This window comes from Lampetra planeri, chromosome 39, assembly GCF_965212315.1.
Source record: "Lampetra planeri chromosome 39, kcLamPlan1.2.h2, whole genome shotgun sequence".
In the NCBI taxonomy this organism is placed as follows: domain Eukaryota; kingdom Metazoa; phylum Chordata; class Hyperoartia; order Petromyzontiformes; family Petromyzontidae; genus Lampetra; species Lampetra planeri.
Window position 1 is genome coordinate 8,194,594 of NC_136145.1, and position 15,878 is coordinate 8,210,471.

Sequence of the window (15,878 nt, forward strand, 5' to 3'; positions counted from 1 at the left end):
AATTCCGTTGTTTGCAACATCGGTTTGTTATCTTTCGGTTTGTTATATATGTAGAGCGTGATTGCACAATAAGTGCACACAATCACACCCGACAGCCGGGCGGTGGTGGCTATGCAAGTGGCACTGGGGGAGGCAGCGTGGGTTGATGGATCACCGCGCAAATGTTGCGAAACTCCATTCCCGTGGGCGTCAAGGAGGTGCCGCCATACCCTGGCTTGCAAGGAGGACAGTACAGCAAGTGGACTAATCCTCATCTGTTTTCATCTGTACGGGGATGTAGTGTTGCCCCCACGCACGTGTAGGTTTTCTCCGGGCCCTCTGGTTTCCTCCCACTTCTATAAACACATCGTTTCTTGGCTGAAAACAGCTTAAAAATAAAAAAAAACCCAATGCAGGACCCTCCTGAAAAAGAGTACTTGGACTCTTTCTTGGATAAGTAAATTATTGTTCTTAAATATGGGGCTACTCATCACCCTGCAGCTACTTTTGACACCCTACCCTCCTACCTGTTCCACCTCGCTATGCCGTGCCCCACCTGTCATTGCTGTTCTGTCTTGCCGTATTGTTCAAACCACGTATCCTCCTGTTCCACTCTGCTGCACCACCCGCGAGCACGTTCCACCTTTCCCCGCAGTGTCCATCTCTCCTCACCCTCACCCAAGCTGCCCTCTCCACCTCGCGCTGCCACTCGTCTGGCCGCGAGAAGTTCCTGTTTTTGCTCGCGAGTGTGCCATCGCATGCCGTGCCAACCATAAAAGCGCTTTGCCCAACAGTGAGAGGGTACACGGCTCTGAGGTCCCGCTCCCCCCTGCTCCCCCCCCACACCCCTCCCCCCCCTGCTCCCCCCCCCACTCCCCTCCCCACTCCCCTCCCCCACCCTGACCCGCACCTGCACATCTTGCCGGGCTTGAGCTGGCAACCTTTTCCACTTGTGTCGTCGGCCGGGTAGCAGCACGGGTCTCCATTGCACTGGTCCATGAAGCCACAGTCACACGCCTCGCCTTCCTCCACCAGGCTGTTGCCGCAGATTGGCTTGTTCGACTCTGAGCACACGCACACGCACGCACATGCAGATGGACGCACACGCAGACGCACGCAGAGGTATTAAGCACGCGCTCGCCACCGACGTCCTCGTACGATACACGGCGACGCTACGGCCATCGGCCGCTCGTGGCTGCAGGTTTAGGCTTCCAATGCCGCTTTGGGTTTTCTCAGAGATTTTCAGGTGATAATGTATGCACGTGGCTTCATCATCAGCGCTTTTTCATACAGAAACCCAAAGACCCAAATTGAGACCCATAGACTCACACGGAGACCCATAGATGCACAGAGATCCGTAGACTCGCATAGAGACCCAATGAGAAACCAAAATGCACTGGTAGGGGCTGCATCATCAGCGGTTTTTCACATAGACCCCAAGATCCCACATTGAGACCCACAGACCAGAAGTCGCAAACGGGTTTTGATTTCTTACCCGTACCCGGCCGCACCAGGGTCGCAAATGGGTAGCTGTACCCCTACCCTACCCGATACCCGGCAACCCGTACCCGGCCGGGTATCGGGTAGGGTACGGGTACCCGATTGCGACCTCTGGGATGAAGCCATGTTGCAGGCGTGGGTGGGTTGATTCTAGGAACTTGAATTGTGAGAAGAGACAAGACGTTGGGAAATGAGTGACAAACGGTTACTCACCAGTGACTCACGGCCTACCCGTACCCGTACCCGGCCGGGTACAGGTAGCCGGGTATTGGATAGGGTACGGGTATCGGGTACCCGATTGCGACCTCTGCCACAGACTCAATTGAGAAGCTGGAAAGCGTTGGCAATGGCTTCATCTTCAGCACTTTCTCACGAGACTCGCACGAAAGACTCGTCATGGCCTGTGGCCGCCCTACGCCACTGGCCACACCATTCCCCACGCACCCACGAAGCAGGAGTCCTTGCGCGCGACGAGCACTCGGCTGATGTTTCCGATGCTGCAAGGAGAGAAGAGGTTGTTGTTCGCCTTGAAGCCGCTGGTGGCGCTGGGGTACATGATGAAGTTGCCCTTGTCGCTGATCAGCGTGCCCTCGCCCGGCGTGCATTGCTGGCCAGAGTCGTGCTGCTCGCACGCAAATACAAAGATCACAAAGATCCCCCGAGTAGCCTTTAACAGACTGCCGATGGCAAGTGCCATTCGAAGGCACCTATGAAGGCTGGCATGGCACATGAGGGGGTGGGCGGCCAGCACACGCGCCCGGCTGCCTTTGTCTCCCCAATGCTGATGTTTACACATGGAACCAGGAACTCATTTAAGGCCCAGGACCGTTTCAGATCATTGTTAATAGAACTTCCTTAAAATAAAATAAAAATATATAATAGGAAATGTGTTGGGCAATGGGTTTCCTATCAAGGGCCATTGCCCAATTATTGTCATTTGCGTTGTGCAAGCCACTGCCAAGTTTAGTTTAAGTTTATTTTTTAAACAAGATGCGAACTCAGGAATCAGGATAGCTGCCTCATTTGCAATGGTGAACCGATACTACGAACGCTAACGCGGCAGTATCACCAAATCCTTTGTTTGGGGAAAAACGGGTGGGGGGGGGGGGTGTAGGGTGGGGCGGGTGCGTCTGGAAGGCACCCACCGGGGACCCAAAGTTGTGTCCGATCTCGTGGGCGAAGGTGATGTAGGAGACGCGGGGTGGCACGTGGCGCCCGTAGTTTTGCACCGTGACGATGCCGGTGTTAAGCGACTTGCGTCGGCCGTCCGGGTACGCCTTGTTCTTTTCACAGATGCCTCCCGAGCTGCCTGCTCACGCGCACGCAGACGAACGCGCACGCACGCACGCATCGTCACGCCGGAATCCGGTTACGCATCTCGTCACGCACGCTGGGTAATCCAGAACTCACCGTTTCAACCAAGAAACATCTCAGCGCTCCAGTTCTCACCTGCATTTCCCCTCACCCGGAAAGCAACGCAACAGAGCCATCATACTGGCACCAATATCTCAATACTCACCAGTGAGAGAGATTGTAAGAACTGTCGTTTTTTGTATATGAGCTCATGACAGTGGCGTACATCATCATGTGTGAAAGTATGTTTCAAAATATGGAGGAGGGGGGGGGGGAAACAGAAGGAACCGGAGAAAAATCCACACAACCACGGGGAGGGAGAGAACACGTGAATTCCAAATTAATGGGTGTCAAGGTCAGGAATTTGCACCCAGGATCTCCTGCATACCAGGCGATGGGTTTATTAAAATGGTTGCGGTTGTAAAGTTGTGGTTGTGCGTGGGCGCCGTGTCAATAATCATGAACTGGAGGATGGACGGCCGTGGTGGTGAAGTAGCTGCGTGGGTGTTCAACCGCGCGCTGCCGTGCAGTCTGGGGGTGGGGGAGGAGTGCTCTTTGGATTTCCCATTTCATCTGTGCTCGTGACACGGGATGGCCGGAACATTCAGTGCTAATATAATCGACTCAGCCCCAATGGCTCAAGACAAACAGAGATCAAACGTTGGGGGTGGTAAACCACGCACAATCACACGCCAAACAAGGGAGAGTAAATTAAACTCGTGCACTGCAAAGTTGGTCAGCAAATTCTCTAGACGGTGGGAGGGAGAGTAAAAAAACTGCCCTCGTTATTTTTCTTGCTGGCGCGAGAGCGGCGGTCGCTGTGCACACACAGAGCCCTCCCGGGCCGTAATAGCCTTCGTGTTCAACGCACGCTTTGCCGAGCTGCGATTCAGACCCACGGGGCGAATTAAACGTTCCCCGGGGCGACACGCGGGAGAGAGGAAAGAATGCCTCGCGATCGTTCGCCTGATGCGCGTGTCCCTCTCGGTCCGGCACGCACGGCCCCATGCTGAAACGTGGCGGCGGCACGGGGACTAGTTGGGCATTTCAGTTGGATCCAACAGCGTGGCGCGGAGTGTAGGACAGGGCAACCTCCACTCGGGAGTAGTGAGCGGACGTGGGTGTGAGGGTGACCAACGCCTTCCACGTCTCAAAAAAACCAACGCAGCCTCATTGCCCGCCCGCCCGCCCACCCCTACCTCGCACACCTCCTCCGTTCCCAGAACCCTCCAACCGCCGTCGACCGAGCACGCAAAGTCACGGGGGCTGTGCGCACACAAATAAACCGGCATTCTCTCCCACGCCAAACATACATGTGACAGCGCTGCTCGCTACGGACACGCGTGCGCCCCTCCCTACCGCGTGCCCAAGCGCGCGGTCACCTACACCAAAGTCACCGCCAGCACGAGTGCCATGGGAGGACACGGCGAAGGACGGGTGGGCGCTCGTTAGTGCCAAAGCCGCCGTTCAATGCTCTACCAAGAGCTGCTTTACCGGGGGATCCGCAAACCCCACCGCTAGCCCCACTAGAAAGGACTCCCCCATTGGCTGCGCCGCAAGTAATTCTATGATCGATCTCGATTTTCCAATATTCACGCCGCTGCTGATTGTTCATCACCTCCCAGACTGGTTAGCGTGGCCAAGTTTATGTCACGAGGCAGGAGGAAAGAAGGAGGCTCCCTACCCTCGCAGCTTGCCACAGCTCGCAATGCCGTGGTCGTTGGAAGACAGCAACTTGCAAATTCCTTTCATATTTTCTTGTTTTTGTTTACCTACGGCTGTGACGTTGGTTTATCCGTAGAGACCTCATGTCCTGTACGGACATGCCACGTGCTGCAAAAAGACGGGCACACCAGGGCAGCAACGTCACTCGTGGACTAATTAATGTATTATGCTTTAAACCGGGTGTCGCCCGCGTTTCTTTCCAAGTGCACGTGTCACAATACCCACAGGGTTTCTAGCTACTTATTTGTTTAAAGACCACTCACGCTGACGAATTAAACGAGTAAAATAACACCTGCGGGATTTTCTTAGAGAGACGGACTTTTTTTCCCTTTAGCCTTGAGTTCATGTTTTATTCAAACAACTCTGCTGCCAGATTATACATTGACCAACTTCTGGCCTCCGCGACGCTTTTCCCACTACTGTACACCTGGATGCCCCGAAGGGAGAGGGAACAGTTGCTGTGGAAACCGACGTCAGCCAGGGCCGCACGAGTCCACGAGTGTCACGCTCCCAAAATGGGCACGGCTGCCAACAGCGAGGGGGCTGTAACGACTCGCCGATTCACCATCTCCTTTACGGTTCTTACCGCGGAGGTTTCCGCCGTTGTGCTGTATCGCTTTTCAAGAACTGGAGCTCCCGGTGCGTGGAGCGAAACGACGGACATTGTGCCGAACAACAAGTAGTACGACTCCAAAACACATCGGAGAACAACTAAACTAAAAGCATCGTATTTCACGTGTACAAACTGCTGCTTTTCAAATAATTAACGACTCCTATTATGGGTGGCCCTATGCATCCAATGATCCACAAATTACCCTATAAGTCATTTCAGAAAAGTGTCCAATTACTCACAAATATTTCACGGATAAGTCGGGTCGAGGAGCAAATTACTCTAATTTTCCAAGATTTTTTCCCGTGGATAAGTGGAGCAAGTTCGTGCATCACCCTCACCGATGACAGGATCCGCGATATACGTCCACCGTATCACAACGGAAAAGACGAGTTCTCTTCTACGTTGTATGTAAACGTTTCCACGTGATCCGTCAAGCCAGCCGGAGGCTCCGACATTCACCACAATGTTACAAAAAACATCATCATCTCTTGACTCGAACTGTGACTCTGAACATGACATCTCAAGGATCACACAACGGCTGCGGATAAACCCAGCGGTGCCGCACGGCTCAGTAAACTCCCTCCGTGGACCACTCCAGTGGGGATTAGCTCTCCGTTGAGAGCGGAACACTCTGGAGAGTGTAAACTCAGGAAAGGGGAACACTCAGGAGAGGGGAACACTCAAAGATCCTCGCCGAGTCAACACGAGGCTCCACCAACATAACCACGCGCGCATAATGGCGGCTTCAGGAGTTCACACGTCAAGGTGCAGACGTCATCGCGGCCACTGCCATTGATGTCACCGTGCCTCGCCATCGCTTCCTTCCTGCCTTCCGTTAGATCCTGTATTAGTTGCGGAGCGGACAGCTGACCTCCACAAGTCTGCTCTTACAGTTTCGTGATCACCACCGGCTGGCTTTAGGTATTCACGTTGGTCACCGACCTCTGGGTGACAGTCCGATGCCTGACGCAAAAAATACAGCCCCGTTATTCGACTAATTGGAATAATGCCAAAATGACCCTGGGGTTGAGTGTTTCTTTCACGCATTACCGGCTTCCAATAAGTGGGTTACCCGAAGCCAAACCCATAAAAAACAACTCTTGTGAAGCCTGACCGGCAGCTGAGAGGGCAAGACCTTGGCCTAAGTACTTTGTGAAGGTTTGGCAGAGATGGCCTCTCCAATTCTACGACAGAGCCATATACACTCTTAGTTATGTAAAACAGATCGCACTCACAATGTCTCAATGCATTTGTGTGCCTCTGAATGTGAAGCTCTCTCCTTGTAGTAATAATTTAATAATGTGCAGCTCTCGGTGTTTCCACTACTGGATGAGTGCCTTCCCCGCACGGTGTCGGTGGTGGGGATTGTTTGGCCATACTTCACTCCGTCGGTCAGCGCAGATTGGTGAAAAGGTGGGGGAGTGGAGGGCAGGACCGGTACAGACATCACTCGCCATTGATGTTAGCCGTGGGCAGGAATAAAACCCAATTACAATCGATTTTCACGTTCACAACACACGTGTGTTAACTCTTATCTCTGACAACCTTGACAGCGCTGTTTGTGGCTGGCCACTTGAGGTTGCGGCCCTTTAGGCCTTGTGCTGTCAACTGCCTAAACAAATATTCAGACGAGTAAATAAAATTTAAACACGCGTCCGCGACGCATCCTCTAATCGCGCGTCATTCGTGACAAATCTAAACTGGTTGAAAATAAAAAACTAAAGCGCTTTGAGGCTGACGGAACAAACGACACTACTGCAAGCAATGCTGCCCTCGTGGGCACCACAACAAAAATAGGACAGTCGCGTTCGTCCGTGCGTCTGCCCGCCCGCGTGCAATGGAAACATTCATACCCCGATGCCTCCCACGTCATAGCCGTGTGCCGCACAACGCAAGCTCCAGCCACATCACGGACAGCTGACAGGACTAGGGTCGCCACCTCCGAAGCTCAAACAAAACCGGAACACACTAAGAGAAGGAAAGGAAAAATATCTCTCAAGAGGGGAGAATGACGTGTAAATGCAGTGGTTTATTATTATTGTTAAACCACTGACCAAAAACACCCCAGAAATGTTAATATTCCAGTAAAGAATTCCAGATTTTCCTAGCACAGCTATCTCAAATTGAGGACGTACTGGGAAAATCAGGACAGGTGGCAACCCTAGACGGGACACGTGCCGGCACACCGCGCTAAACACCGCGCCATCGATTGCCCAACGACCGCGATGCTAAAAATACGGCGGAGGAGCCTCGTGCACGGCGCTCACACGTTACTCATTAAACCTGCATGGTTAGCGAGTAAATGAGAAATGCCTTAATTGTTCGATCACATGCAGGGCGTGCATTCCGACTCCAATCAGAGCTGTTGGCTCTTTGCACACTGGAGTGAGGACAGTCCACGTGGAATCGTGTGCTTGGAGGCAGTCGCCCTCCAACAACAACGGAGGGCAGAGGAACGATGCGCAAATCAACGAGCGGAGCGCCGGGCGGCTAATAAGCAGCGAGGTGGCACAGTGGCGAGCACAGCTGGTGCATCTGTCAGTCGTCTCAGTCAATTAACCTATAACACTTGGGTCTGTCCCGTGACCTCCTGCCAGAAAGCCTTCAAAACTTCCAAGTGCTGTGGTGACACGTTTTGTGTGTGTTGAGGGGAGTGGTGGAGCAGTGGTTGACGCATTGCGCTATGAACCCACCGACCCGAGTTCGATTCCCATGAACGCACTCGTGATAACGTGCTTATAAATGTGCTTAGTTACTTACTTAGCGGCTGACATTCGTGGCGATTGATGTCAAAACTGGTTCTGGGAATCCCATAGGTGGAGTGAGTATTAAGTGAGCACCTATTGCGGCGTGTTGCTGTCCCCCCCCACCACCCCATCCATCTCGTGCGTCGTGCCGGCCTTAATAGCCGCTCGCTAACAGCACTTGCCCAAATGCGCGCGAGCATCGGCTGTGTATCAGTGATGGGTGTCTGTTCATGCGTATTAATGTCTCTGCGTGAACAGACATACGTATGCGCGGTGTTGGCCGTCGGTGAGTATGATGGGTATGCGCGTCCATGTGTACGTTATGTATGAGTGCGTAGGTGTGAATACACGTAGGTAGGAGTTCGTGTACTGCACTATGAACCCAGCAACACAAGTTTGATTCCCGCATACAGCCAATATCAGTGAGGTTTATGTGAACCAGTCCTGGGCCTGCCCCAGGTCGACTCAGCCTCAAATGAGTAACGAGTGTGATGTGTAAACATCGCCACTCGGGAGGCAAAGGCAGTCGGGTGTGGTGCTGGCCACCCACCCCCTCGTATGCCGTTTCGGCCTTCAAAGCGGCTTGCTAACAGGAGTGATGAAGGCCATGCGGGGCTTCTTTGTCTTTGTTTTGGACACAGTGCAGTGTGCTGTGTGTGGACTCGTGCAGGTATCCGGGTGTACAGGTGACTGCAGTAGCAGGAGTTGGGGTGTACCGACGTGTGTACACGTGCGTGCGCTACCTTCGAGCTCACGGCCAACACCGGTAATGAATATCTGAACAGATCTTGGACCTTCCTTAGGTCGCATTGGGGAGCCAAAGCGGCGGGGCATGATGCCAAACACACCACCGTCTCGGGCGCCGTGTCAGCCTAAATACGTGCTCGCTAACGGAAATTGTCCCAACAGTCGTAATTTTGGGCAAAATTAAAAAAAAATTCCTTACAGCATTCACTGCAAATAAAATGTACACGTCAGTCTCAGAGCAGCACGTGTATCCTTCCCGCGCTCGCGACTTCACAAAATATGGAACCGCACGCACTGTCAGGAAAAACCACCGACGCCCCACGCCGCCAAGTGCACCCACGGCCTCGCCACGATGTGCGCTCCACGCGACGCGCGCTGGCACCAATGAAGCGTGCAGACAGCAGAGGTGGCGGCACCCGTAGGTAGCCAGGGTAAGCTTCGACCCCACGCGCACTCTCGCAGGTATTTCAGGAGCAGGTGCCAGGGTGCCATGGACTGGAAAAAACTCGTCCCGCCAGGCCCCCGCCAGGCCCCAGGGCAGCGCCGCCCATGCCGCCCGCCAATCGAGTGAGGGCACGTAGTGCTGCTGCCACGCCGCCCTCACCAGAGCCAGTTAAAAATAATTATAATTCAAACCATTAAAAGGGTGCACAAATCAAACATTTCACGTGACCTTTGTGAAATGTTTAGTCGATAGAAAATCCTTTCAAAGAAAGGAGCGTGGACAAAACAAAGAGCAGGCAAAGTTTCTATTGGGCTTTTGAGGAATTTTAGAATTTTCTGGAATGGAAGGAGCGCCTGCCGGCAACTTTGTAGCCACCAGGAATCGCGCCCAAACTCTCGTATTTATCTCGTTGCGCCGACGAATCAGAATCTTTATACTGGAGAAATCCGATGAGCTATGAAGCTCTTTACACAGACAACCTCAGCAGTGCACTACGTTCAGTTTGACATCCATGTAAGACACCCCTGGGTATTTTGTCATGGAATTGTTATATCGCAGTCAAATTAAGGTCAAGGAGTTGGTGAAGTTGAGTTGATTCTGAGCAAGAATTTCCCAACCCTTGGGTTGTAAAACTTCGAGCTCTCAGCGTAAAAAAAACGAGCAAAGGTTAATGCTCGTTACAGTTCGAGCTGTGGGACGCCCTTGAGCATTTCCCCCACCCTACAGTACGGTGTAGGAGTCCACGGAGGATTGACAAACCTCTTTGCGGCTTCACGGGGCCGAATGCACGGGAGTCAGATTTCAAATTCCTGTCGCCTCTGTAATCGCCGCAACCCCCCCGAAAGAGAGAAATCCGCGTGTTTCTCCTGTTAACTCCCTTGCTTGGTATGGAGGAGGTCGTGGGTTCGATCCCAACCCTGACAACTGTATATTTGAATTATTATTTGGTTCTTTCGGTTAAGTCACGTCTAAAGATAAAATAATAAATTAAATTAAATAATAGAATACGACGTTTCGATTGCAACACAAGCAATCATCATCAGGTATAATGAAATAGCGACATAAAATCTAACCAGAAAACTATAGACAGACATATTAGCAGACAGATATCACCAAGATACATAGCGGGAGCAACACAGGTAACAGAGAGGGGTGATCGTCTCAGTGGGGTGGCCTTAAATAGACAGAGGGGGGGGCGGAGGCAGAGAGAAGGAAGGGGGGTTAGAGAAAAAATTAGCATATCAATGAGTGGTCAACAGACGTGGTGCTGCACGGCAAATAAGCCTGAAAATCAGGAGGACACACTAAAATTAAATAACCTAGTAAAATATCGAAATGTAATGTAATACAACACAGTTACCTGTGTTGCTCCCGCTATGTATCTTGGTGATATCTGTCTGCTAATATGTCTGTCTATAGTTTTCTGGTTAGATTTTATGTCGCTATTTCATTATACCTGATGATGATTGCTTGTGTTGCAATCGAAACGTCGTATTATATTATTTAATTTAATTTATTATTTTATCTTTAGACGTGACTTAACCGAAAGAACCAAATAATAATTCCTGCAGTCACGAAAGTTCTAAAATTAAGATTGTATATTTGAAGTTTGCATGCTTGTGGATTTTTCTCCAGGACCTCCGGTTTTTCCCTCCACATTTAGAAAGGTGCGTTTAGAGTACTTGGCTGCTATAAACTTCCACATGATAAGCCACTTCGTTGAGCTATCATTCATGACCAAGTCGCTTCTGAAAAAGAGCTATGCAGCTCAGTGGACCTTACCTCGTAAAATAAGATTTTTTTTATATTGTAGAAAATGCTCCCTCTCCACCCCTCCCACGGCAAACAGGCCCAAACTGATTGAACCAAAACTGCCACCGCCCCTGCAGCCTCCCACACAAAATGTCAAGGAGTCACCTGCACCAACTCAGGTGGGACCCCTCCTCCCACCACACTGGGGAAAGGCACCAAATGCCGCAGCAACGAAAACCGCAACAACAGCTGGGATTGATTCACCACCGCTAGGCTTCAAACCTCCTCGCCCGGGCCTGTCCGTCAGCTGTCACCTCGCCGTGAAGAGGAATTGCTTAACGGCGGGCAGATTAAAGCTTCACATGCGAACACACCGCTGGAATGTTCGGCCTCAGAAGTTTCTGGCCTCAGAATTGTTGTCTTCCTTTTGCCGTTCAGTGCAAGTTTAAAGTGGAAGTGTGTCTATGGATTTTACAAAGAAATAATACAAACCAAAGGGATGCACTACGCGACACCTGCAGATGCAAACGTGCGTCTGCCAGGCATCTATCGATTAATCTTCTATGCGATTGAATAAACTGTCTTAGTTTGGACGTCATAACTAAATTCTTGTTTTGAAATTATGGTCCATGTAGCGCCTCTAGTGGCTGCATGCTTTTTTATGAGACCCAATTAAACACAACGGCACAAACACGCCAGACAATGATTCGTTCTCACGCGTGCGATCATTCGCAGGCATTGCGTGTGCAACAATCAATATTCAATTGTGTGGAGCACGCGGGGTGGGGGGCGGGGGTTAAAGGTCGGAAGACAGAAGTGGAACAAAACAAAACGCGCCGCTTACTCGGGGAAGCGACCCAGGCGAGGCCGAGGACGCCGTTGTCGAAGACGCGGTCAGTGAAGAGGTAGGAGAGGCAGTAGTCGTCGTAGTTGCCCTCTGAGTGCATGTCCAGGAACTTGTCGACGCCGATGTTAGCGAAGCGGAAGGGGTTGCTGCTGTCTTTCTCGTGGTCCGTGGTGTTCACCTGCGGTGCGGAGTGTGGTGGACGTGAGTGCCATTTTAGAGCCGGGTAAGGGGTGGGGGGGGGCGTGAGAAGAGAAGAAGCCACGCGTACGAGGGGGACACCGCTCCACGTCCACGCAGATCGGCCGGTCGGCCGCGCCGAGTTCCGACTGCGGTGTCGCTGAGCGATCCAACAGGGTGAGGGGCGCCCATGTGTGTCTGCTCGCTAACAGCACTTAGTCTGTTAAGGCTACACGGGGGATCTTTGTTTTGTTTTTGTGTGCGTGAGCCTCACCCGGATGCGTTTCACCAAGAAGTTGATGTTGCGGATGTTGTCGAAGTTGGTGACCCGGTAGATCTGGCTGATGGCCTGGACGTGATTCGCTATCTGAGCACAAGGATAAGGCCGAAGAGGGATTAGTAAAGCTGGCAACTCCGAACGACTACGAAACAACGGGAAGCAGAGCAAGGCATCGCCCCGTGTGATAGAAAACAACCCATGGAAGTGGGTACCACAAAACTGCTTAAGATATTTAGATCCCTTCTTAAGATCCCATAAAACAATCTCGAACCCAGACAATAGTTGCACTCCAAAAAAACATTTTCCTCATTATGCACATGATGTAACTACCCCACGTTGTGTGCTCTTTAGGAGCGATGAGATCTCCTCGTGCGCAGGTGCTGAGTTTATCGTTGCATCGCGGAACCATGAGGGCTGGCGACAGGCTTGGGTAGGCCGTCATCCAGCAGTGCATTGACCGTGGCTGATGACGATGGTGACCATCATGAAATCGAGCAATGTACTCACCTCGGCAGTGACGGCCTCCACGCTGCCGTACTTGCGGAAGAACATGTGGTCGGTCTGGATGTAGAGGAGGCACGTGTTCTTGGATGGCGACACCTGGCGCTTTCGCCGTTTCAGGGCCTCGGCTTCGGATTTTGTGAGTTCCCTGGCCTACAGAACGCAGAAGACAAAGAGCCCCCAAATAGCCTCACACACAACTGTTGGGGCAAGTGCTGTTCGCGAGCGCCTATGAAGGCCAGCACGGCACACGATGGGGTGGGCGGTCAACACAACGCCTGGTCGCCTTTGTTTCCCTAGTACTGATGTTTACACTCCACACTAGGTACTCATGAGAGGCTGTGTCGACCTAGGGGAGGCCCAAAACTGGTTCACATAATCGTCACTAGAGTTGGTCATGAGTGGGAATCATCTCCGATGGCCAAATTAATAGCAGTAACCTCGACACGACCGCTCCCCATTACTGCAGAATGCACGCACACACTTCCACCGACAGTGAGACATAGGGTCTAATGCGTCGGTTTTCCCAGCCAATATTACAATTGATAATTGACTTTTGGGAAAGGCAACATAATGATCTGAGCAAATCTGTGTCAATGTGAGCCTTCCAGCACCCAGCACAGCCAAACATATGAAATTGTGACAAGTGTGTTTTAAATGCTAAATTCATTATTTCAGCTCACCGGTAAGCTAACGAACAAACCCTCTACCCGTCTGTTCGTCCATCTGTTGGGCCGTCCATTTGTCCTTCTGTCCATTTGATCTTCCGTCCGTCCGTCCATCCGTTTGTCCTTCTGTCTGTTTGTCCATCCTTCTGTCCATCGGTCCGTCTGTCCGTTCCCACCCTGTACTCTCACCTGCTCTTCGGCCACCCATCCCTTGGGCCGCTGGTAGCGCTGCATCTGATCGAAGACCGATTTATTGGCGCAGCCGGCGTGCGAGCCAACCTTGTCGGGAAACTCTGTGAGAACAACAATACCCAAAGGGCAAGGCACGCGTATGTATGCAGACAACGATTCCCCCTATAGTCTTTACAGACTGTTGGGGCAAGTGCTGTTATCGAGCCACACACACGTGACAGACACACACACGCTCTTATGAAATATATTCATAATCATTATCATTTACAGACATTTGTCAATCCATTGTTTATTCATCATGCATAATTAATCGTAAGTTGAATGTGGGGAACATAAATGTGGGGGTATAGAAGTATGGTACAACAATAGTAGCCATTTAACAATTCCCCGATTAAACTCTACTTTTACGTCCGTGATACTTTGGCCAAATCGTGCGTCTCAATGGATGGTTTATGATTTCAGTGAGCCATGTTCATTATTTTCTCAAACACCTTTAGGCGAAAGACACCCAAAAGGAAGACAGCATATGACGGAGAAAGACGTACCGAAACTTTACATACGGGCAGTTCTGCGACTATAGACGCACACTTCAGACAGTTTCAAGTTGTAGCTAAATCATTCAGCACAACCATGAAATGGGATGTTTATGTCATCATAGTATGTCCATCAATTAGGAATGTGTGATTCACAGAGATGTAATGGGTCCAGCATTCTTTTACAAGGGAGAAATTCTCATAAAATATCCATGGTATTGAATTCGCTTGGACAAAACTGATGGTGATGGCGAGTTCGGTCTTTTTGTTTGCATCGAACTAACAACCGATTCTGTAAATAAGCCTTAAACTCCAAAATTATAATCACCTTCACAATTACACCCCTAGCGTATGAAGGCGATTTAAACATTGTATTGTGAGATTACCTAATTTGTGGAACTGTCTATAAAACATTCATAATATGGCCTTTGTCAATCCACTGTTGGAAGGCCTCCCCACGCCGTGTCTGTCATAGCGGTTGGTCAACCATATTTCAGTGTGATGGTCCGTGTGGTACGGTGAAGTCAAAATCATGCTTTCTGTATTAAGTGTCTTCATCAGTTCATCTGTTTGTTAATTAGTGTGACCATCAGTTTGTCCATCTCCCAGTGAGTTCGTCCTTCTGCTTGTGTGTCCGAGGAAACAGTGATAATTAAACCCAGAGTCCAGAACAGTTCTTTAAAATAAACACACATCAAGACAACCACCACAATATTAAATTTAAATAAGGCAACCGAAATTCTAATCTAAGTCAAACTGAATTAAGAGGCTAATTTTAGACTGCTATTTTTACAAACCGATTGCATCCCACACGCATGCTCTGCTTGTTTGCATGTTGGCAGTTACTACACTTAGCAAAAGGCTCAGCAAGAGGGAGCGGGTTAGTTTTGATCTGTACGTCCTCAAATTTATGACCGCCCCTCGCAGTACAGCCATATGAAAATCACATGGGAAGGAGACTGAAGTAAATCATAAAAAATAATAACTGGACTCAAACACCATGTCGCACATTCAAGTCCAAGGGGTGTACAACAAAATTCTTATAAATAATTCCCAAATTCACAGGGGAACGCGCGATAGCTCTGCTGTGAAGTCACACATATCAGCAGCAGCACCAGCAGCATCATCAGTGCCAGTGTGACATTGATCCTAAGCAGGTTGGTGTCTAAAAACTTAATTTGAAGCTTTCGTGACTGCAGGAATTACTCTTTGGTTCTTTCGGTAAAGTCACGTAGAAAGTTGCGTGTCTCTCTCTGCTTGTGTGTCTGTCTGTGTGTCTCTGTGTCTATGTTGTGTGTCTTTCTCTGTGTGTCTTTGTGTTGTCTCTCTCTGCTTGTGTTTCTCTCTGTGCGTCTCCGTGTCTGTGTTTTGTCTCTCTCTCAAATTTAGTTCTACCCGATGACGGTTGCTTGTGTTGCAATCGAAACGTCGTACTCTATTATTTAATTGATTTTCTTTCTACGTGACTTTACCGAAAGAACCAAAGAGGTTGGTGGCTCTCCAGTCTCTGATGATAGCTCAGCCAAGAGGAAACAAGCACACAAAGTGCCATCGTTTTTTCCTCCAATTAATTATATTCTGATTGTTGTGCTAATAGCGTCATGGGACAAATAATTCATTTATAACTCTCGCAGAGCAATGAGACTTTACCTGCTAGGGAACGGCCCATGAAAGTGGTTATCACAGAGCTACCAACGAGATCTCTACAAATGACTGCTGGTTCACACAGTAAGGTGGCAGACTTATCCTACCCATCCTGACACCAAACCGTTTATCACATGCCAGTAAATTTAGCTGAATTAAGTGCAGATCCAATTTT

At 50.3% G+C, this 15,878-nt stretch overlaps 1 protein-coding gene across 1 annotated transcript in view; it reads right to left on the reverse strand.

Moving 5' to 3' along the window:
- Positions 1-15,878, reverse strand: part of LOC144731582 (disintegrin and metalloproteinase domain-containing protein 10-like) — a 54,228-nt gene that overhangs the window by 9,081 nt on the left and 29,269 nt on the right. The window contains exons 5-11 of the mRNA XM_078612740.1: positions 13,524-13,627; positions 12,673-12,819; positions 12,160-12,252; positions 11,706-11,886; positions 2,625-2,788; positions 1,924-2,101; positions 890-1,043 (exon numbers count right to left, since the gene is read on the reverse strand). Coding sequence (XP_078468866.1) covers positions 890-1,043; positions 1,924-2,101; positions 2,625-2,788; positions 11,706-11,886; positions 12,160-12,252; positions 12,673-12,819; positions 13,524-13,627 — 1,021 coding nt within the window. The remainder of the gene's footprint in view (positions 1-889; positions 1,044-1,923; positions 2,102-2,624; positions 2,789-11,705; positions 11,887-12,159; positions 12,253-12,672; positions 12,820-13,523; positions 13,628-15,878) is intronic.